General features: G+C 32.3%; 1 protein-coding gene across 1 annotated transcript in view; it reads right to left on the reverse strand.

The window, feature by feature from the left end:
* Positions 1-5,753: 5,753 nt before the first annotated feature.
* LOC134718682 (potassium voltage-gated channel subfamily H member 7-like) overlaps positions 5,754-24,404 on the reverse strand; it is a 145,820-nt gene continuing 127,169 nt past the window's right edge. The window contains exons 6-12 of the mRNA XM_063581338.1: positions 22,440-22,539; positions 13,903-14,055; positions 11,602-11,792; positions 10,992-11,103; positions 9,671-9,874; positions 8,315-8,621; positions 5,754-7,411 (exon numbers count right to left, since the gene is read on the reverse strand). Of these exons, the coding sequence (XP_063437408.1) occupies positions 7,225-7,411; positions 8,315-8,621; positions 9,671-9,874; positions 10,992-11,103; positions 11,602-11,792; positions 13,903-14,055; positions 22,440-22,539 (1,254 nt within the window). The 3' untranslated portion in view covers positions 5,754-7,224. The remainder of the gene's footprint in view (positions 7,412-8,314; positions 8,622-9,670; positions 9,875-10,991; positions 11,104-11,601; positions 11,793-13,902; positions 14,056-22,439; positions 22,540-24,404) is intronic.

Raw genomic sequence — 24,404 nt, forward strand, 5'->3', positions numbered from 1 at the left:
TAATGGATCAATTATTTCAATACAAGCATGTATAAACAAACATATTGTTTAATTTAACAGGTGACATTAATTATGAAATAAAAATGGCCAATACAACTCAAAATGGCGTCTTTGACGAGTTCTTATTTTTCACAGTTACAGGTAATGACCTTAGAAAATTTCACAATTTTCCTGAAATGAAAAAAAAACCAACATATCTGGCAGTATTGAATCAGTGCAATGAGTATTTCTCTTTTAGAAATGAGATAAAAAATAAAGAAAAACTCACAAGTAACTATTTAACATAACAACAGATTAAAATTATGATTAAAATATGATACAAATGCAGGAAAATCAAAAGAAAGCACAGTCTCAATCAATTTCTCTTTCACAGTCCGGTGAGCAGTTGCATAATGTTGTGCATTTTATTGCTGCTTTCAAGAATTTACATGCATGACAGAAACTTCAGCAAGCACAGACCAGAATCGTACCATTAATGTTTTGCCAACCAAATAAATCTGGTGATGGCATACTTGGATTTTCAACTAAACAATTGCCCTAAATAACACTACCTTGGTAATCTGCACGTTTCGTATGTTAAATGAAGAAGTGCATCTCGTGTTGGAGGAATATGGTCAATTGTTCTTGTCTTCTGTGTGAATAGCTGTTTTCTTAACTCATTTACCATATTAGCTGAACTAGACCGATCATACCAAAGCACAACATACAATGTATCGTTCTATTACTTTTAAACACTTTTAAAATTAACACAACATTTGGATTTTCAGTAACCTGCAGAAATGCTTCTGACAACTCCTCATATGCGGACCATGTGTCCCAAGCTGATTTCTTACCTTTCCCAGAAAAAGCTGAGACTGTCACAACCGGTAAATGAATGGAACAGTGGAAATAATTTCAACTTTAATAGTTCTAGAGCAAGGCACAATCCATGAATTGAAATACATCGGAAGTTCTTTCCAGTGGCAAATACTATCCACAGCTGTTCAGCCATTTTAATTCCCCTTTTAATGCAGCTGGGAATAAGGACAAATCAATTGAAAGTTCTCTTTCAACTAATGGGATATCTGGTTCACTGAATCTTAGCACAGCTGGTGGAAAATTTGAATAACTCTCTGGTAAAAGAGACACTCTTTGACTGGCATTTCAACATAGGTTCGGATTGGTAAAATGTTTGAACAACACCTTGAACATCCTCTTAAATATGCTGGGCTAAAGATATATCTGTATCATGGAATGAATCTTTTAACAAGATACTAGTACTGCTTGGATTGTGATAAATGTTGTCTACAGCATATGAAGTAAATACATTTTGTAGTAGATAGATTGCAAACAATACCTTCTTAGACATAACAACGACAAGCGTCATTGGCCATGGAAGTAGACATTTCTAACACTCGGTCGTAGGAGACAGACAGTCCAAGTTTAAAGAAAGTATCTACTAGATAACGTTTTCTAGTTTTACAGTGGATCATGATACCCAAATATACACATACTGAAGGTTCATGATCTTTAATCTGATGGTTGGACTATACATCAGAAGTTGTGCTATTATTAATGTCGACTCAGAATATGAACGATCCTGAATGTTGGGTCCAAACTGAATCATACTGACCAAAGAAAGCAATGACTGGGGTACAGAAGCTTCCTGACATCCCTTTGGGAAGGTTCCTTTAAATTCTTAATTTGATGCGAAAAAATCTTTACGAATAAACGTTTGCTCCTTTTGATAGGTTGACAAACTCATTATCAAAGTCTTCTAAGCAGACTCTCTTTAATGCAGGACCAATGTCATCTTTGAAAGCAAGAATGTTTTCAAGGCCTTGTTTGTAAGCATCTCAGTCAGGGAAATTAGATACAATTCTGTGTTTTAGTCGTGTACTATTAACTTGAGATGAAACATCTGCACCTAGACATGTTGTTCTTTCCGTATAACGTTTACATAGATCTGACAACTTGTAAACACTTATGGTCTATCGCATGACCTTGTTTCATTTATAGACTAGTTCTAAAAATGCAATACCATGGATTTTACTTTCCTTCTTAGATTCGACAATATCATTTTTCATTTCAATTCGAGATGTACGATTGTATACGTAAACTAAACATTTAAAGCACTTAACTTTGCAAGTAACAATGTGTCATTTAATTTTACTGCACATTCTCTCACACGTGTATCTTGTCCAAACATTGAGGACTCATGAAGGGCTTCTTGACCATTTTCAATACAGAAAAAGCACACAGACGGGTTACTGGTGGACCGAACTGAAAGGTTTTGTCTAGTTTTCTTTTAGATGTTGTTGCTTTATTATCTATTCTCTCATGTCAGGTTCGTTTTTCTGCTCTATTCAACTTTGTCATGTACAGTTTTAAGTTGCAAGATTTGTGCCAACATGCCTTTTGGTCAATGAAAGACAGTGCTATTCCAGATCCCTCATCTAAGTTTTCAATGCACACATTAATGCCTTCAGGCATCTATCGTAATTCATGAAACTTCTTAATATTGTCAGCTAAAGATTGACAACCAGCACCAACATTGAGACGCTTAGAATCAAATGGGCATATAAGTTTTTCATCTATAATTTCTTGGCATGCAATTTGCCCAATCAATATTATTTGATTTAGTCGGTTTGTCATATTCTACACTTGATACTCTGAATATTTTTTCCGTAGCCATGTTGTATGAACTATGCCGGTAAATTGTTTTATGTATTCCATGTGGATAACTTCTGTATGTCAGACGCGTGTTTCGTCTACAAATGACTTATCAGTCACGCTTGAATCGAAAAAGTTAAAAAGACCAACTAAAAGCATGTAATTCAAGTCTGCAAAGCACAAATATTAAAATTTTTGTTGATTGTTAATAGCTTTCAAGATATACACAATATAGTTTCTGATAATAAGACTTTTGGCGTCCATTTTGAATTTTTCGGCCATTAAGGAATTATGTTTGATTGTTCAATATTCATAAAAGATTAATTAGCATCATAACTAGCAATATGCAAAGTTTTGTGCTTTTATTTTCAAATGATCAATTATACCATTTTTTTGGGACTCTGCCATATAACTGTTGGCAGCCATTTTGAATTTGTCGGCCATTATGGAATTATTTTTGATTGTTTCATATACATTAAAGATTAATAAGCACCAAAACTAGCAATATGGAAAGTGTTGTGCTTTTATTTTCAAATGATAAATTATACCATATTTTGGGACTCTGCCTCATGACTGTTGGCGGCCATTTTTTTAAATTGGCGGCCATTATGGATTTCTTGTTATTGTTCCATATTCAGAAAAGACTAACAATCATCATAACTAGCAATTTGCAAAGTTTTGTGGTTTTATTTTCAAATGATAAATTATACTATATTTTTGGACTCTGCTTCATGACTGTTGGCGGCCATTTTGAAATTGGTGGCCATTGTTGAATTTTTTTTGATGGCTCCATATCCAAAAATGTTTATAAGCATCATAACTAACACTGTGCAAAGTTTCATGCTTTTACCATAAAGTGATCAATTGTCCCAAAATATTGGACTTAGCTGCTGGACTATTCTGAGATGGCCTCCATTGCAGGATCTTCATTTTTTTGTTTGTAAATTGTAAATTGTTACTTTTACTCTTTGATCCATTTATGTTGGTGTTCATTTGACGTTGTGTGGTGTTTGTTCATACCATCATTATGCTATTGTGGTGTGGTAAATTTTGTATTCTTGTTTTTCGTTTTTGCTGGTGGGCTTAAATTGACTTTTCTAAGTTGACATTTTGTTTTGTTCAAATTATAATATACTTGTTTGCTACTGTCATGCAGGTAAGGAGTTAGGCTGGCTTTGAAATCAGTTAAAGTTTACAATTTTCTACATCGGTAGATGCCTTTGCAAAGTCGGGATTGTGGCAGTTGTTGTCCAGTAGTTTGGTGGTATTTGATTTTGGTTTTGCCATTTGATTGTGGACTTTCTTTTTTTTCTAGTTTCCGAGTTTGGTGTTTTTGTATTTTTTCTTTTTGGTTTCTACTGCTAATGCATTGACGTACTGATTAAATCTGAATCATTCACCACTGGACATGAATTTAATCACCAGTCAATCAAAAGCATTGCGTTGGACTATACTTGCTTACATTCACGTCATAAGGTTTTTGGTGGATGGTTTACAAAAAACTCATCAGTGATGCTCGAATTAAAAAAAGTTGAAAAGGCCAAATAACGTGCGATGGTTTTTTTTTAATAACGTACGATGCTGAAGAGCATAGAGGACCTAAAATGTCTGCAAATACAGTTTCAAAAGCACACTCTTCAAATAACCTAAGCTTCTGTCAGTTAACCACGTGATCATATTAAAGTCACAAACACATATATAAGTAAGTGTTCTCGTTTACATCTGTCTTTACTATAACATAAAGTGCTGCTTGCAATCCTTAACCTGTAGCTGTTAGAATAAATTGAAGAAATTGTTCGAATGATAAACTTAGCTATTTTATATTTTTGTGTATATCTGAATACAAAAACAATACGACAACACCTATAGTCAAGCCTTTGTTATTTCATTTAATTAGAAGTTGATATTTAATACTTTTTATTTTATCACAGCATTGTTTGAATACATATGTACATAATATTGCTACAAAACTCATCCATGGAATGTATGTACAAACAAAAACACCATTGAAAATAATAGACAGTATTACTGTAACAGATAAGCTTTTTGTGTCGTTGTTAAGATTTCTTTCTATTCGTTTTTTGAACCTATTTCTATAGTTTCCACATGAGTTATACGGGCGTCGATTTCGTTTAATTTCACTGTTTGTATTTACTCAGAACACTCTTCGCGTTTTAATATTTATTATCATAATTAATGCAGAGTTTAATGTTTTGAATGGATATGGCGGGAAATTACAGGAAGCAATATCTAACAATGATGTTTTCTTTTTAATTTCCCAAGCTGGTTAGATAATATTTAAATGAAAATACAAGTAGAAAAGTATAGGATACGAATTGAAGAATTTCAAAGCTCGATATACTCTATAATATAACATTTGTCATCTATTTAAAGTAAGGATAGTAAAAATTTCGTTAATGTTACTGTTTGACACAGGGCCAATGTCATAAAAATATTTAAGTTTCGATTGCTTTTTTTTTAAAAACTTTTCAGAAGTATTTTTTTAATGCTATTGACCGGATAACCGTTCACTATTTTTTTGATAAAATAGGTTTTTTTAAAATATTTTTCTTTGTCATTTTTAACATCTAGAAATATATATTTTACCACTGTATCATTGTGATAAAATATAATTTATCAATTTGGGACAGTTAAATTCTCTTATTTAAAACACGAGGCAAGAATGAGATAAGGGTCGAATTGCGCAGATTACAGACAATCTTTAAAATCTTTCTTTTAGAATGATTTGCAAAAAGATGTGTTTTTTTATGACGTTACAATAGGAAATTAAGAAGAAAGCAAGAAAATTCTACGTCATTATCAATGTAAGAACTGAGATCACACAAACCACACGTTGATTACTGTAAATAAAAATATTCAACAGGTCGGGAAAAGTATAAATCGTTTAAGAATAAGTGAAATATATCTGTTATGAAACATATTATAGCATACACAGAACATAACAATATTATTCATTAATTCACCTTTTCAGAATCAATTACAACTTTTTGGTGTACGGTTTTGAAAATATTACAAATAAATGGAAAGTTGAAGAAAAAACTTATACTTATACTTTAACTTTCAACGAAACAAATGCCTGGTTTAGCGTTTTTATATGTTATATAAAAGAAAACATATTGGACGGTTAGACTGACCCACACTGATCAAACATATATATATACAAATTTTTAATGTTCCAGTCATTCACTATAATGTAAATAAACAGTTGTCTTTGAGACAAAGGGTGAATTTATACTAACAATATATTCGTTACCATGCGTAATTTATAGGGATTATAAATATACCATACACGTAGTGTAAACCAACTGATTTTCGATGATATTATATTTATAGATAATCGTTGATTATCTCAATGAGATTGATTTTCACGCTTTAGCCGGTTCGGCGAAATGTGAGAAATGCAATCGATTCGAGATGACCAATGATAATTTGTTTATCGCTATTTTACCTATGGCCACGTTGTTAATTTTATTGACAACGGGCACGTGCACCCTTTATTTCTAGCGATGTTTTTGCGTATCACTCTACTGTGTTGAGAAAGGAAATTATCAGTCAGTAAGATCAAATGAAAATTTCGTAAAAGAGCGATAACTCGCGTTATACATTGTAATGATTTGCTTAGTTTTACAAAATTGCAGGTTACAATATTCATTTAGCGAACAAAAATGTAACACGACAAAGTACAAAATGTATGCCGGACTGTGAAATCTCAAAAACCAATAATCTAAGAATTGAACAAGAGTAAATCAAAATAAGCGTTAGATTGTCTTCAGTTACATGTATTTGAATCATGTGTCCGTTTCCGCTGACATTATTTATAGGTCACACTCATATGGCCATGAGTAAATGAATTGACGTCTACTTGAAGTTAGTCTGTGAACGCATGTCTTATTGAGTAGAGTCAAGCCATGAGTTGATATCATGAAATGTCGTCTTTATGGATTCATTGAGTTAATGAGTAATATATTAACGTATGAGTACAGTCAATCGTTGTATGATTATCAGTTGATTGAGACTAACATAAAGACTCTTACAGAATATGGAACTTGAATATGTGATTGTTATTGACGGTTTGTCGATATGGAAATTGTATTTCGAGTTCAGTGATATCTGTCAATGTAAAAACAAAACGCAAACTATGTTTTCCTTCATCAATGTTGACATAATTGTCGTTCTAATTAGAGTGAACATATCACATAAATATAAAAGGTTTGCCGAGAAAAGTTGCTAATGCAGAAATGTTTCTGTGCTTTGATATTGCGAATTTTTAAAAATGCGAGATTAATGATTGCGGTTTAGGGAAAATCAGCATACATAGATATAACATGTATACAAAGATGTGGTATGAGTGATAATGAGACAACTCTCCATCTGTAAGTATGTGATATCAGAATGTGAGAAAACACACACAGTAGCGTATTCGCATGAATAAAAACCTCACAATAATTTCTGAATTAACAGTAAGATATTAAGACATATCCATTACATTTTTGTAGTATTCTGTCAATTAAGATCACTGGCATTTTTTTATCAGCTTGGCTCGCTTTGGTTTCATGACATATTTTGTAATATTCTGTCTAGTTCGCTGGCATTTTTTATCAGCCTGGCTCCCTTTGGCTTCGTTGTTTTCTCTGGTTTGGCTGGAATACTTTCTCTTGTGACTTTTGGCTTGTGTCCAAGTAAATTTAGAATAGCATCTACTGTTTGAAATAGTTCGTTTTCAAACTTGTTCATTCGACTGAAAAAAGAAATGAAATGAAGATAAAACAAGTGAAATTGCGAGCTACTGCTCACTGATGATACCCCCGCCGCAAGTGGATAATATAAATAGTGTAAAAATATGCAAGTCTTCGGTAAACAGGAAGTTGTCGAATGATGAATCTGAAAACGCATCACACGGTATAGCTGACTTATATAAATCCTGAAACCAAATTTCAGAAATCCTTGTATTGTAGTTCCTGAGAAAAATGTGACGAAAATTTTCAACTTGGCTATCATGTGTAAAATCATACAAGTGTTCGGTAAACAGGAAGTTGTCAAGTGATTAATCTAAAAACACATCACACGGTATAGCTGACTTATATAAACCCTGAAACCAAATTTCAGAAATCCTTGTATTGTAGTTCCTGAGAAATATGCGACGAAAAATATTCATGGGACGGACGAACTGACTGACGGACTGACGGAAGGACAGACAGAGGTAAAACAGTATACCCCCCCCCCTTTTTTTTTTAAAGCGGTGGTATAACTAATCGAGTTCATTAAACACATTTGATTCTTCACACCGTGTACTTAGTGGATACATACAAATGTAATACAATTAAGTTAACAATGGGAACTGCTAACCTCTCAGGAGCACCTGTGTTCCTTACCCTCGTCTTGGTAGAGTTTGTGTTCCTCGATCCTGTGTTTTTCTTATGATGAGTTTTCGACTTTTATATAAAATGCAATACATAACTGCAAAGTCTCTAACTCGAATAAAGAAATCTCATTAAGAAAAGAGTATATCTGGTTATAAAGAGGTGGTGCAAAAATGATAAGAAGTGTTAAGATAAAGACACACATATGACATAATCATGTAATCTACGTAATAAAATAATGACCTACTCATGTAAACTAAGGGGAGATAATAACAACTTACTCATGTAAACTCTCGAGCCTGTGATCGATATCGTGTAGACTCGTGAGGTTGCCCTTTTCAGGGTGTTGCTGAATTTCAAAATCAATATTTGAAAATTTCCATTGTTGGCCGGAACTTGATAATGACTTCGGAGTATAAGAGGCGCTAGATTCTATGGGCGATAACCCATGTTGTGGGGCAAGTCCATTCGTATTAACGTCATAACGAGGCAATCCTTGCGACCTTGACAGAAAAGGTTTCTGCTCTTTTAATTTCCTTTCCTTCATCACTTTACCGGTAACTACACTGAAGAAATTTGTCATTGCTCCTGCAAAAAAAAGGTGTTTGAACGTAATTCAATTATAAAATAAAAGATGTGGTATTATTGCCAATGAGAGAACTCTCTAAAAAAAGACCAAATGATACAGAAATTAACAACTATAGGTCACAGAACAATCTACAAAAATGAAGGAAGCCCATATCAAATAGTAATGAAATGCACCAAGAAAAATAAATGAAAAAACAGTTCAAACGAGAAAGCTAACGGCCTAATTTATGTACAAAAAAAAAGTATGCATGTTTATTGACGTTTGAACGATTTTAAGGTAATTACGTTATCGCTTTATAATTCTATCTGCTTCAGTAGATTTTTTTTCTTCAGAAATGATGAATGACATTTGTAACAGTGTTACAGTGTATAACACTGAAACACATAGTTTAAAAAATCCAGTTATTTCCCTTACACCATAAGGTGGCTTATTTTTTGTGTAAAAAGAATTAAGAAGATGCGGTATGAGCGTCAATGAGACAACTCTCCATCCAATTCTTTATGTGTAGGGTGGACAATTATAAGTCAAAGTACGACCATTAAGACAACAAACAAGAGGCCATAAAGTATTATTTAAACAAAGGAGCATACATTTTACTTTTATCAATCTATCTAGAAAAGCAAAATCAATTTCTGTACTTCTCAGAAGATTTTTTTAAGCAATCAAGATCATGGTCACAGAATTCCCTTCGATTTTTTTAATTTATTTAATTGAATAACATCTAAGGAACATAGGAACTAAACTATTGATTGTCAAATAAATCGTTTCAATAAATCAAACTTGTGTTGCTATTCAAATATCACGCGAACTAGTTTTATGAAAAGAAGTAAAATTGACTGAAATTGGTTTTGATGTATGGTGACAGAAGGGTTGAGGTAATAAAATGCATTTTTGTTTAGGGTTAGCTGAGGACCACCTCCATGTGCGGGATTTTCCCGCTACACTAAAGACCCATTGGTTGCCTTCGGCTGTTGTCTGCTCTTAGACTTTGGTCAGGGTGTTGTCTGTATGACACATTCCCCCATTTCCTCCTCATGTGAATACAAACCTGCAATTGATTGCATTGAATTTTTTCTGTCTAAACTCTTCTCTATATTTTCAGCATCGTCCTCTATGTCAACACACTCTGTTGCTGCTTCCGTTGAAAACTCGAGGATGCCGGGACCCTCATCTTCACTTCCGGAATGATCTACAACACTCACTCTATGACGAATTGCTCGATCACTTCTACGTTGTCGCATATTTGTCCTCCCTACTGTAAATAAGAGTTAGTTCAAGACTAAAATCTTGTTCAAAACAATCATATATTAATAAAAAAAAAAGTAAAACTTAAAAAAATAAATTGCAGCAATGTTGTATTATGACTGATATATTTAGAATTTCGTTCTATTAGTGAGTCGCCTCGTTGGATTTTTGATGATGATGCCGTTTTCATAGTGAATATTAGAATACCAGACCAAATATTTCATGATTATTTGATTATTTTATAATTTAGCAGCTAGCCTTTTTCTGATCATTTGATTATCTTTTTTCAACTGCTGACCTTGCATTATCGTTTTCTTGAAAGAACTTGAAATAGAAAATTATCAGAGGGATTAAGATTCATGCTTCAAATCATACAAAGTCTTGAATGATATTTGCGCCGGTTTATTGCTGGTTTTTTTTTCTTGATTGACGTATAGCCACATTTAAAATAAAATTCAATGCATTGAAACCGCTGTAACATCGCCTTTTTTTCATTTTATTGTGATTATCGAAAGTTTTGAACTTTTTACATTAAATGATCTTTGACTTTTCGGGACGAATAAGAGCTAAACATTTTGTATTGAACCTTATCTATAGATGAAACTATTTTTCGTCGTAGAAATTTACTCCTTGTATTAATGATTTAGAGAGGAGCAGGAAACACTAAATATTTAAAGGAGTAGGTCCCGTAAAGGTCCATTTTGGCCTCAAACGTCAGATTCATCCGGAGACAGATTTTGTACACTTTTTAAACAAAGTCACTTAAGTGCCTATTATAGTCGATTCAATCAGTTTGTGTGAATGATTTGAACTGATTTAGTCATTTTAGATGCTCATATAAAAACTTAAATATGAAAAATCTTTCAATTATGCCATTATATGTCGCTTTTCATATAGCTTCTGTCAAGAATGAAAGTGGCCGCATTCGTGTTCGCCCTCAACCTTTATATATTTAAGGCCAAAAAGGGGTCTTACTGAACCTACTCCTTTAGTATAATCGAACTCATTGTTTAATTTTAAGTTTACACATATTATACTGGATTATAGGATTAATTTATCTCGTTTTTCAAGTCCTCATTTGCAAACCTATCAAAATCTTTGATGTTTGTTAGATTTGAACCTACCAGAATCTTCAGCATTCCGACGCTTGCATTGCAATCTTGGACGCTTTTGACGAATAAATCGTAACGTTTCATCCTCCATCTTTGATTTATATTTTCTTTCTAGAAGTGTTCCCTGAAAAAGATAAACAAAATGTAGTGCTAGTTATAATTGATACACGTACCTAACTATAAATACAGAACACGTGTATTTCAAGCTGATACTTATAGATGATCGACGAGATCGGTTTTCTCCCTCGAGCCAAAATCCCCTTTCCGGTCAAAGGGTAATCTCAGAACATGTTCATTACTCTTGTCATGCTCCTATTGGTTAGAGGGTACAATGTTACTGGGAACAAAACGTCATATTGCCCCAACATTCATGCTATACAACCTTTACTTGCCAATTAATTAAATCCTGACGAAACCCCTATTAATTTATACATAAACCAGATTCGATATCATAACTAAAACGGTTAGGTAAAATAAATAGGCCGCTCGGCTGCCTACAATTTCTTACATTCAATTCATTTAAACTTTGGTAGATATTTGTCTGATTGGCATTCTTATCACATCTCCTTATTTTTAAAGTACTCTGCAAACTTCAAATTACATCGCTGTTGTACAAACTTACTCTTTTGAGGTCAAAGGTGACTTGGAATTTGATAATGAATTCCTCAGCAAACTCTGGATATGTTTGAAGAATTTCTTTTAAATCCTCCATTTCTATTTTATTAATATCACAGTAAGAGAGAGCTCGGACGAAATATAATGACTTCCCGGAAGTACCAGCATTCATGTCCGCCCCAAATATATCATCTTTACCTTAAAAAATACATTACAATATATTTATACACTTTCATTTGTTTAAAATACTATTTTTTTTGACAAAATAACGACACTTGACATGCTTGACATATAAATGTCACGTGTTTATTGAAGGTAATAAATACTGTGGATTCATTTATTTCTGTGGGTACCAATTTTCGTGGTTTTTGGAAAAAAGACTTACATGTTAAGAAACGAAATTTCGTGATTTTTGCAAAGTATGTACACATTCAAATTTGTTATTCGTTGAACATTTTTATTCGTGTGACTTTTTGTCGAGTAGGCAATATTCCTCGCTTATTCTTAAACAGGAATAAAGTATCGTTGTAAATAAACTCATCATAGATACCAAGATTAAACTTCGTTTTTCGCCAGACGTGCGTTTCGTCTACAAAAGACTTATCAGTGATGCTCGATAAAAAAAGGTTTTAAAAAGACCAAATAAAAAACGGAAGTTGAAGGCATTGAGGACCAAAATGTTTTGCCACAGCTTAGGTGATTTACTCCAAAGGTAGAACAGCCGTAGTATATCAAAATTTCAAAAATTTTGTAAATAGTTAATTTATATGACCATATCAATGAAAATTCATGTCAGCACAGAAGTCTTAAACCAATAAGTAAAAATCAGTTGCCTCCAAAGAATGATGATAAAATGTTATTTGAGTGTTGTTTCTTTTTGTCTTGAAGCAAAAATTCCTCTCGTATTGTTAAGCAAGACGAAACTACTATCATTGTAAACCTTCATTAACATTCAACTCGACAGAATTACAACGATTTCATGAACCCCGTCGAAGAATTTAATAACCGGTATCATCTAGATAATTGTACAATCTTCTAAGGCTCTGATTCCGTTTAATTAATTAAGACAGAGAAACTAATTGAATATGAGCTTTTTTCTATTCGAAGCAATGTCACATCATACATTGTCTAACATCAAAATTAAAAATACTAAAACTGCAACAGCTTTCCCCAACAACTTGTTCCTTTATATTTCTCTGTGCCTGTGTCTTAGCTTTGTGTATCATAGTTCCTGCCATACGCTTAATTAAGGGCATACGATACAGTTACAGGGAAGGTAATGACGTTGCTAACGTAATTTGTTATTTTCGCGACGTCAAACTGTGACATTTCGGGAAAAGATGCATTTTTCGACTGATTTTTATCATTCAAACTGATTTAATTTGAAAACGAGATCATCGACCCCTATTTTTCAAAACGGCATTTGGTTTCATTTTGCAGGGAGATTATTTGACCCAAATTTTATAAAACTGTAAATAGAGGATTTTTTTAATTGTGATAAACATGCAGTAAAAAATTACGTTTTTTCCTCAATTCATGAACATTTGATAAATATGAGTCATTTTTGAATAAAAAATGCATATTTTTTTAAGATATTTATAAAAAACAGAAATTACCGATTATTTAACAAAAAACAATTTGTTTTTATCTTTTATAACAAAAAAAGTTATGTCTTTCTTTCGAAAAAGAAATTACGGCCACAAATCGGAATTTCGAGCAAACATACAAAATTTCGACCTCATTTTACGCAAAAAGTAGCACATGAAGGTATATCTTTTATTACATATTTGATTTAATCAGGTAGAAAATAGCCTATATGCAAATTTTCATGAACTTGTAAATACAGGATCAAAACTGTATCGTATGCCCTTAAATTAAGCATAGCGACGACAGTGCAAAAACGGTAAAAATGTCAGATTGCTGCTTTTTAAAGTTTAAGAATTTTGAATATGACATACGGCAGAATTGACAACAAGTTCCTTTCACACTTTAACATATAATAAAACAAGAATGTGTCCATAGTACGCGGATGCCCCATCCGCACTATCATTTTATATGACCAAAAATCTCTAATTTGGAGTTACAATTATTAGAAATATCATCTCATAATGAACATGTGTGCTTAATTTCAAGTTGAACAAAAACTACCTCGATGAAAAACTTTAACCTGAAACGAGACCGACGGACGGACCGACGGACGAACGGAGACTCATACCAGAAAACAACATGCCCATAAATAGGGCATACAAATTATAAATGTACAAATATATGAGTTTTTCTACAAGTACTGCTGTGTTTTTCAACCTACCTAAAATTGCCATAACTGTGTCTGATTTCATGATCTCTATAGACCCTCGGGCAATAAAGTAAATGGCTGTTAGAATATCACCCGGGTGTATCAGCGTGTCTCCCGGTGGCGCATGCGTTGTTTTGAACTTCATAGATAAGGCACGTAGGCAGCCTGAAATATAAACAAATAAATATTTACAAAATAATCTCATTTACGTACTGTCATCTATATGGTTGGCGTCTGTTGAAATGTCCAAACTCGCTGCATTTGTTTGCGCCTGTCCTAAGTCAGAAACCTGATGTTCAGTGGTTGTCGTTCGTTAATTTGATGCATACAGGTTTCTTGTTTCTCGTTTTCTATCTAGATAAGACCGTTTGTTTTCCTATTTGAATAGTTTTACACTAGTCATTTTTGGAGCCCTTCAAAGTGTGCTGTTCATTGTGAGCCAAGACTGAAGGCCGTACTTTAATTTTTAATTGTTTACTTTTTACAATTGGTGACTTTGATGGAGTTTACTTTCATTGACACCCACACCACTTCTTCTTATATCTTGTTCTATGAAACAGGATAGACCAATGCAAGTAATGTGTTGTGTGTTGTCATCTTTTGAGAGAAATAGTTGTTTGGTATTCGTTGTACTGTCTTATATATTGGGTAATTCCAGTTATTTCTTTATGTATTATGTAACAAGTTTATGCTGTTTTAATCTGAAGTAGTTAAGTTGTTTTCAACCATCAGAAAACAGTGGATTTTATAATAATTCGTTGGATACCATTTTTCGTGGATTTTGTGACGGTGGGTATATAGGAACCACGAAATAAGATATTCACTGAATGACTATTTTCCTAAAGATTCATGTATGTAGACTTCTGCGAAAACCACGAAATTTCATATTTACGAACAAGTACATTGTAAGGGTTCCTTAGGACACGAAAATTAGTACCCACAAAAATAAACAAACCTATAGTATAAATTGGCTTTGCTTTTTTAAGTATTAAATTTGTAATTAGAGCTAAACATGATCAAGCGATCAAAGTTCTTTAATTTTTTTTAGCATCGTTAAATCAAGGATGTACTGTATGCATGAAACCGCTAAATTTGATGGGGTTTTTATCATCTTTCAACTTTGAATGTACGGTCATTGGAATAAATAAAAAAAAAATTTTTTTTTGCATCGATTAACGTTTTTTTTTCAACTTAATATGTACGGTCATTGAAATAAATAAAAATATTTGTTCAGCATCGATTAACGTTCTTTTTCAATTTTATATGTATGGTCATTGAAATAAATAAAAAAAAAAAAAATTTTCCATCGATTTACGTTCATTTTCAATCTTATACGTACGATCATTGAAATAAATAAAAAATAAATCTCTATTAATCGATTGCCAATCTTAGCCATGGCGATTAATGCTTCATTTTAATAGCACACGTTCTGCATTCACGTTGAAAAATTACCCTTTCAAGATTGCTAGGAAATACTTTGTATGGATGACGCCATAAGACATACGTAATTAAACATGGAGATTTAATGAAAACAAAGACATTTTTCATTTTATTTATCCTTTTCCAATCCAATAGCTTCAGCGATCAATCAAAGAACCATTTGTTTAAAGATTCCATAACCTTGGGGTTTTAATTGTGAAAAAAAGATAAATGCATTCATTTGTTTCATCCAGAATACGTGCGGAAATTTCAACAAAAAGAAATTAGGGATATATGTCAGATAACCGGAAAAGCCTGACTTTTTCAAAAGATATTCTTTTTGATACGATTGTCAAAATATGATTTTAAGTAAGGGTTTTAAAATTATAAATCATTTAAGGCATTTACTCAAAATAATTACACATAGCGACATGACAAGATACATGAAAGTTTTAAAAGCGACTTGTTGGACTCATAATATTATTATCATATTACTAAGGAGATGTGGTATGGCAGCTAATGAGAAAACTTTACACAAGAGACCAAATAACATCCCTAAATGACAGCACAGAAACATTATCATTGTGAACCATGGACACAACATCTAACCTGGGGTAAATTCAGATACAATCTATTTCAAATGCTGAATTGTTGATATATGGCTCTAGCTGCCAATATTGATGAATAAAATACAATTTGAATAGAAAAATTCATGTTTTCATATATATATAGAATTCCATAAGAAATAATCGGTATGCCTTGTCATCATGGAAGATTAAAAGAAACAATATGACCGAGCGCTCGAGGTCTGATATTCATTATAAGGGTTGGTACAGCATACTATCAAATATATCCTATACTGTATACTACTTGATTTGTTTGAGCATGCTGCGCATACAGAAACTTCATACAATCTTGAGATACAGGGAATGTAATAAAGAGTTTGCTACACAATATATGCAATACGGGACATGCGATACGGGTTGTATCGAATATAGGGTATACGATACAGGGCGTGCGGGGCTTGGATACATTGAAGCAATGAAGAGTTATGACACCGGTTATGCGATACGGTATGTTGATAATAATCACATCAACCAATGAAATTCCTGCACCTTTACATTTTAAGGTACAATGAACATATAGATTGCTTCAAGAAAAATTCTGAGGATCTTAGAAACAGGGAATGCAATAAAGAGTTTGTGATACAAGGTATGCGATATGGGACATGTGATACAAGGTATGTGATAAGGGCATGCAGGGCTTCCGATACATGGAAAGCAACAAAGAGTGTGCGAAGAAGGCTTGATGATACTTTTTTATATTATTTCTTTTATTGAAGGTTTTTGACTTTCATAAAATTGTGTGACGAATAAGTCTCAAAATTCTGAATCACAGTCTGGTGTACTCTTACTTATTGATTTCTCAATTTAATATATTCATTATTCGAACACACCACTTATTTCTTTAAAAAGGCCGTATATCTAACCGCCTGTCAAGTCGAGATGAAATACTTAATCTCCTCGTCTAATAAATTGTATAGTTGAAATAGATGGAAACGTATCATTTTGTCTGAAAGTGACCGATCACGCAAATCAATAAGTTTTTGACATTTTTTGTCTTTTACAGTCGTATTGCCATTGTGTATGTCTTACAAGTCATCACTTAAAGTGGTCGGATCATGTCAATGGTAAAGAAGTTGTATAGACGGGTTGAAAGAAGACAAGCCTTCATATATGTCAGGACATCTAAAGTTTGAATGAGACTTAGGGTTCATATAAGTTTGAAAGTACAGTAAATAGAAGATATATATTATATAAGGTTACAGCTTAAAGCACATACACATGTACATGTATCGACTTGTTGCTCGGAGTGAAAGAAGACAAGCCTTCATATATGGCATGACATCTTAAAGTTTGAATGACTCTTCAGGTTCATATAAGTATACTTTACGCATGTGTATAGTACAAGGCGAAAATATAAGTAATATATTCTGTAAGGTTTCAGCTAAAGCCACATAGCAACCAATTTGTCAATTGATAATATGAATTTGGTTTTAAGTTGTTTTTTCTGCAAGCTTTTTTAAACTATGCTTTTTCAAGATTATACAACGAGAAATTAGTTAAGATAAAAAAACTTTATTTTGATTCGGCATGAGTACAAATAAGCAACACAAGCTCTAAGGAGCTTTTGACCGAAAAATTAGATAAATAATGCTGTAAAACCACCTTTATTGTTATGCATTATTCAACCACCAGTTTGTGTGCTACTTTATTTTTCGACTTTCAAAGCTTCTAATTAAAGTACGTAACTTTTTTCTTCTTGTTTGAATGACAACTACCACAGTTGTACCATAATTCACAATCTCATACTTTCTTACTTCTGTCCAATTATTTTAAGTTTTAATTTTCTGAAAACTCCTTAAAGTTAGATAAAACGCCTCAACAATACTTTCAAATTCTACGTGCTCATTCCACTTTGCGTCCTGACAAAGAGTCAGACCTAAGTATTTATGATTTGATCTGTTAGATTTGCAGGTTCATGACAGAAAATTTATTTTATTTGTGACCCTTACACATTGCTTTAGTACATACTATCAGGATGTGAATGACCGTGTAAATAACAAATCTTCAGTTCATCAAGTTTAATATACTTTATATTTTACTTTAACTTTAGATCTAACTCCCTCAGGAAATAATTTAGATGCTCTCTGTATGGTTTGTTTTGCTTTTTAAAATCGGAAGAAAAAACATTTTGCTCTAGAGGGTATAGGATAAGGATTCTTTCAAAAACATGTGTTTTGCACTCTAAAATCTATTATGATCCGGTTGATGTCAGTTGAATTTTTAAAATTAAAAAAACAAATGTTTTGATGAGGCTCTGGATGGGGTTAATGGAATTGAGAATATACAGAAAAACGGGACAAACAATAAAGAAAAGAGAAAAATGGCCTAAAAATCAACATTTATTTTTTAACGAAAATAAGACTAATTTAAAAAGTAAACAGTTGTAATGGTTGATGAGATATAGAAAAATAATCAATTTGAACATATGTCTTACATTTCATAAATATAATCAAAAGTAATACATTGACAACTGTGTAGTACGAGTTATCGAACTTATTATAACATCAGGGTGTTTTACATTTCTGTAATCTAACGCCAATTCTTAAAACCGATTTCCTTATTGTTTTTTTCTCCTTTTGATTTTGTTTAATGTTTGTTTAGCATGTCCAATTCAGATAAGTTATTCCGTGGAAAATAAACAAGAGTTAAAAAACAAAAAACATAGCCTGAATCAATGTTCGTATTATCACATGCATGGTGGATACACAGAAAAAGCAACTTATGAAAATTTTCTGGAACATGTAGTCATAGTTCCAATATAATCTTTAAAAGTGCAAAGACCGAAGCGTACCAGCGATGTAATTTGTTTCACCTTCCTGTCAACAGAGTTATATTCCCGGATACATCACTGCTATTTTCCTCAAGATAAAAGAAAATTACATAACTTTATAAATGTTCAAGGCTGATCAATTTCTATGATACATAATATTTCCCATTTCTAATTCTTTGATCCTGGCAGATGAGAGGAAATGCTTGTCAGGCTGTTATAAGAGATGATTTCCTATAGTCAATAGATTTAACAATAGTACATTTATTTTCAAAATCCATTTTCTAATTATGTAATCATAAAATTGTGACTTTGATCCGCTTTATGAAAGAAATCAGTGATTACATTAGCCATGTTTTACAAATTTATCTGACAAGTTTCACAGAAATGATCTGTTAAATAGTTCTGTCGAAAATCAAACAATAATGTTGTACTTTGTTATTACAAATGTTTCATGATAATGGCAATTAAAAAATGTACTTTTTTAATGCAATATTTAAATACTACTAGGTTAGCTATTGTGGTATTAGAATGATCTAGCTTTAATAAAACTCGACGGTTTACTAGAAAATATTTAGAACTAAGTGAATTACAATTGTTCGTACACTAAAGTCAAAATAATGTCACGTCTTCGGCTAAATTTCCATCGTTGAATGACGGCTTTGTCATTCACAGCGTTCTTCATGTACGCTGAAAACGCTGCAGAAAATTGTATTGAATATGTTTTGTAATGTCGAATGAGAACTTTTGGAATTGTTTATTAAAAAGAACGAAATAGAACCTTTATTTGAAGGTATTTCATTAAGCCAATTCTTACTAAATATTCTTCAAAAAATCTCTTGAATAGTAAAAGTGCAATCGCCTTGAATATTTCATGCGGTGAATGTTTCCTTTCAACTGCATGGATAGCAAATCGCCGTAATTACAACCTTTCAGTCCAGTAAGACGAGAAGCTATATTTATCAGACGTCGTTTCACAAATATATAAAACAGACTTCTCACTACCAGAAAATATCACTAAAGTTCAAGTTTAATCAATTTTCTCATTTTGTTATTCATATATTTATAACTTTTCTCCTTTCTATCAAAGCAATTGATGATTGCATCGGTCATTTTATACATTTGTTAAGGAACTTCTAAAGAAGAATGGTTTGAATGTATGAAACTCCTAAAGAAGGCATGTATTTAATACATGGAAGATTTCAATGCATAAAATACATTTTGTCTATAAATATAAAGCAATAATGGTGTACGCTGACGTTTCGAGCTATTACAAAGGTCATGTTAGACATTTGTCATGGAACTCCTAAACAACGAATGAATAGATTACATTTTATATGATTTTAAGCAATACTGCAGTTTCAAGCTATTACAACGGTCATGTTAGACATTTGTCATGGAACTCCTAAAGAACGGATATATAGAATACATTGTGTCTGGTTTATATAAAGCAATACTGGTGTACACTGAAGTCTCAAGCTATTACAACGGTCATGTTAGACATTTGTCATGGAACTCCTAAAGAAGGCATGTATAGATTACATTGTGTCTTGTATAAAGCAATAATGGCATACTCGGCATTCACAAAATGTTAATGTTGCAAGCGATTGCCTCTTAATGAAATATATTATTTTTTGTATTGACAATGGAAACACTAGTTAATATCAACAGTTGTCAGTTAGGCCATTTCGACGATAGTTTACAACTTAAATTTATTTTTTCGTGGCTTCTTATATTAACCGTTATAGTTTCAAATATAGGCAGTCCTTAATAGTTCTTTGTTGAAAATGAATAAATATTTTAACAAATGTGACAAGAAGTACAAGTGATTGAATATTCTCAAATCATTTTTATGTGAAGAAATACAAAGAGAAACACACGATACCAATGTGATAATCAAATTCGTAGCATGAAAACTAACTGACAATTCCATGACAAAACAGAAACAAGAACGATCAAGAGACAAACAACAGTAGACAAAACATAAACCGCATTTAAAAAGACACGTTTTTATCGTGTTTCTTTAATGTGGTATCTAACATTACAGGGAGATGTCAAAATTTTATGAAAATTAAACGAGCCAAATGGATTTTAGTCAAGGGGTTAGGTACCACCTTAAAAAAATTAATGGATGTTTATGATAGTTTGTCAGTGCTGACAGCATACGATGATTACACAATAGTGCACCAGGGAACGTTGGAAACACAGATGTCCAACGCCTTCTGTCCCGTACCGTTATGGTCATACACACTTTTATGGTCAATAATGTTATCGAATTTTAAGGGTGCTTACATGGTTTATTTGGTACCAATTGATTTTTAATATCCAATTCATATTACGCAACTTTACTAAATTACGGTAGATTCATGGTATTCCGCAATCTTGGATTGTACAATCACAGTACAAAATCGGTCTAGTTGTTTGCCAAAATCAGCAAATTTGGAAACAGATTTGTAATTTAACGGTTAGATTGTTTATTCATATAAATAAAATATTCTAACAAATATCAAACATTTTTGTTTTTAAAATCATTTTTTCAAATTAGCCATGTAAGGGGAGATAACTCTTTTAATACAAAATTTATACTGGGCTAATTGGGAAATTTTTTATTTTTACTTGTGGTTAGAAAACAAGTTCGGTGACACCATGTTTTCTTTTTATTTTCTTAAAATATGTTATGAAACCTATCTTCTCACAAATTATTTCAAAATTCTATTTCATAGAATTTTTTGTATGCACTCTTACAAACTATTAACCAAATTTAGGCAATTTTCAACGAGTCATAACTTGAAAAATAGCACGGTGACCTATACTTTTTATTATATTTAAAAAGAAAAGCATAGTAAAATCTTCATTTAGGCAAGTTATAAGAAAATTCTGTCTAAAAAAACATTCGAATCAAATGACAAAATTAAAACCTCAAAGACATCAAACGAATGAATAGCAACTGTCATATTCCTGCCTTGATACAGGTATTTTCTTGTGTAGAAAATGGTGAACTAAACCTGTCAGTGGTTTTAAAGCTAGCTAAACTGCTCACTTGTATGACAGTCGCACCAAATTCTATTATATTGACATCGATGTGTGAACAAGACTAACAGACATAATAGGTAAAAATTTCACAAATAGGGATACAGTAGTCGACATAGTGTTATAATCTTATTCACTATAACAACAAGCAAGTTGTGACAAAAAAACAAAAAAAAAGGGTATAGACTAAGCGCAATTGGCAAAATTGACAGACAAGAATATTAAAATGATAGAATAATAACACAATGACGGGATGTACAAGTACAGAACCACGTCATATCGTTAACAGAAACACAAAACATGCATTTAGAGAAAGCACATTAGCAAAAATGAAAGACAAGAATACAAAAAAATATCATTGTGACGGAATGTAAAAGTACAGAGCCACGCCAAATGAATATCATACAATCACAGACTAAACGGATAAGGCATTTTCATATAGACAAATATAAGAATAACATACTATAAAGATGATAAACAACGTCAGTACCAGGTATATATACTTTAAGATAATCGTGTATCATTTTTGAAGTATAATACTTGTAAATAGAACATTTGGATCCCGAATATCTTTTTTTGTCATACGCTTGACCACAATTTTTTTCTTCAAATTGGTGGTCAGAATGTTTTTTTGAAAATTCCAAGCCCCCTTGAAATTAAATGGTTTACTCTTAGCAGTACTTATATTTATGCTACTATGAACTCACCTGGACTGGCCCCTTTAAAAGCTGGACAGTTATTCAGTAAGTTTTTGTTTAGATGTAAACATATATCAGATTGTAGGCACTCAGGGAAACTTTTTAAAACCTGTCAATATAAAAGACAACAGAACTATACAGTAATTATAAAAATTATAAAAATTATAAAAATAAAAAGTTGTTTTTTATTCTTCGTGTCAAGCTTGTGACACTTGCAATTTCCAACAGATTTATTCTTCAGTTTTATCTTGTGATGTGCTGTTATACCACTGTCCAAGGTTCTGGGAGGGTTGAACACACACGGACTTGTTACATCCTGCCACATTCTGTTGTGACATTAACCAAGTAAAATGAACATGTCAAATAGTTGTTGAACTAGTTTGAATTAGTTAACGGTTTAAAATGCCTTTCATAACTGATTGTACTTCATTGTGTTTGCCGGTAGAAGGCCGTACAGTAATTTACAACTAGTTTTATCACTTCACTATCCGACTGTGTCGGATATTTGTCGAATTGGCAATCACATATCATATGTCTTTTATTTTTAGCGAAATCCTGCTCTCGAACATTTTCTTATATAATAGAAGAACAAGGGATGGTATGCAGTTATCCATATATAACAAAACATCAGTACATGCACAGCAAGGAACACGCAAAAAGCAAAGGAATAACTCTTTTATTGTTGTTCTTCATCTCAAAGTTTAGTTTTCTATGTTGTGTGTTGCGTACTATCTCTTGGACGTTTTTGTTTTCTAATGCCTTGCTGCCATTTGGTGTTCGTCTTTTATTCAATATCCTCTTGATATCTTTCATCGCTCTTGTATGTTTTGCTAGTTTATTTTAAAATTGGAAAGCAAATACATTTTTCAAATGTCATGCTATTGCACTGAAAATAGAATCTTACAATCGAATTGTAATTGTAGGATTAATTGCCGCCCATGGAATACCCCCCCTTTTTGTTTCCAAACAAAACCCAAACACAATCAAAATGAAACATTCTTTTTTCTAGTTGCAGACTATGGTTTCCTCCATGTATCCTGTTTGAAATACTTTGCAAATTATACCTTAAAGATTCATTGCTTTGAAATGTGCGTGACATATTTGTAACTGGTCGTTCAGCAACATGTTTCAATTGCTAAATGTGTTTTAATTATTTCCTTTTTAACGAAACGTTGATATACTGGTAAACACGTTCCACAACGAATGTTAATTCCTATACCCATAGGTATTTAAGTTTTTGTAGAATGGTATTATTGGTGCATTACTTTTAAGGGTACTAATGAATGAAAAGTAATGCATCCGATTGCTATTTAGTACTTTGATTTGGTAATTTGATATTTTATTCCATAATTTAAAATGCAGTACTTCGGACATTATTTAGTTTAGAAGTGAGTTGTCCAGCAATAGAAATCTTTGAAACTAGTCATCATAACCATTTGAAAACAATATATAAAATTATGACGTCAAATGTCCCTCTTCCGCCGACTTGCTTTGAGCAAATGTCGACAGCAAGTAAGAACACAAATTTCAATATTATTGGCAACCTATCCTTCAAATTCATCCTCTTTATTGAAATATAAGAAAGAAGTGCATCCTTTACGAGAATATTATATAAAGAGCCATATTGAGATTAAAAGCTTTATTTTCTATTTTCCTATACAATATCATTAGTTCTATATGCATGGTATTTACTTTATATTTTTTCCAATCAAAGTCGGAATTCCATTATGAAATTGGTTATATTGCAGACCTAAGATGCATTAATAACGTTCAAATGTTAACTAAATGTTTCTTTATGTTCTATTAAACGAAATGCAAATCTTAGAAAACGACGCGCATAGAATATGTAATGGCCAATACAAAGCGTTATTTGGGTAGAACGACTTGTTTTATGGATTTGTTTTTGTTTTGTGGCAGGCTCTTTTGCTTTGTTAGAACGGATTTTGTACACTGATATTTTTTTATTGACCGACT

This window comes from Mytilus trossulus, chromosome 5 (assembly GCF_036588685.1).
Source record: "Mytilus trossulus isolate FHL-02 chromosome 5, PNRI_Mtr1.1.1.hap1, whole genome shotgun sequence".
In the NCBI taxonomy this organism is placed as follows: Eukaryota; Metazoa; Mollusca; class Bivalvia; order Mytilida; family Mytilidae; genus Mytilus; species Mytilus trossulus.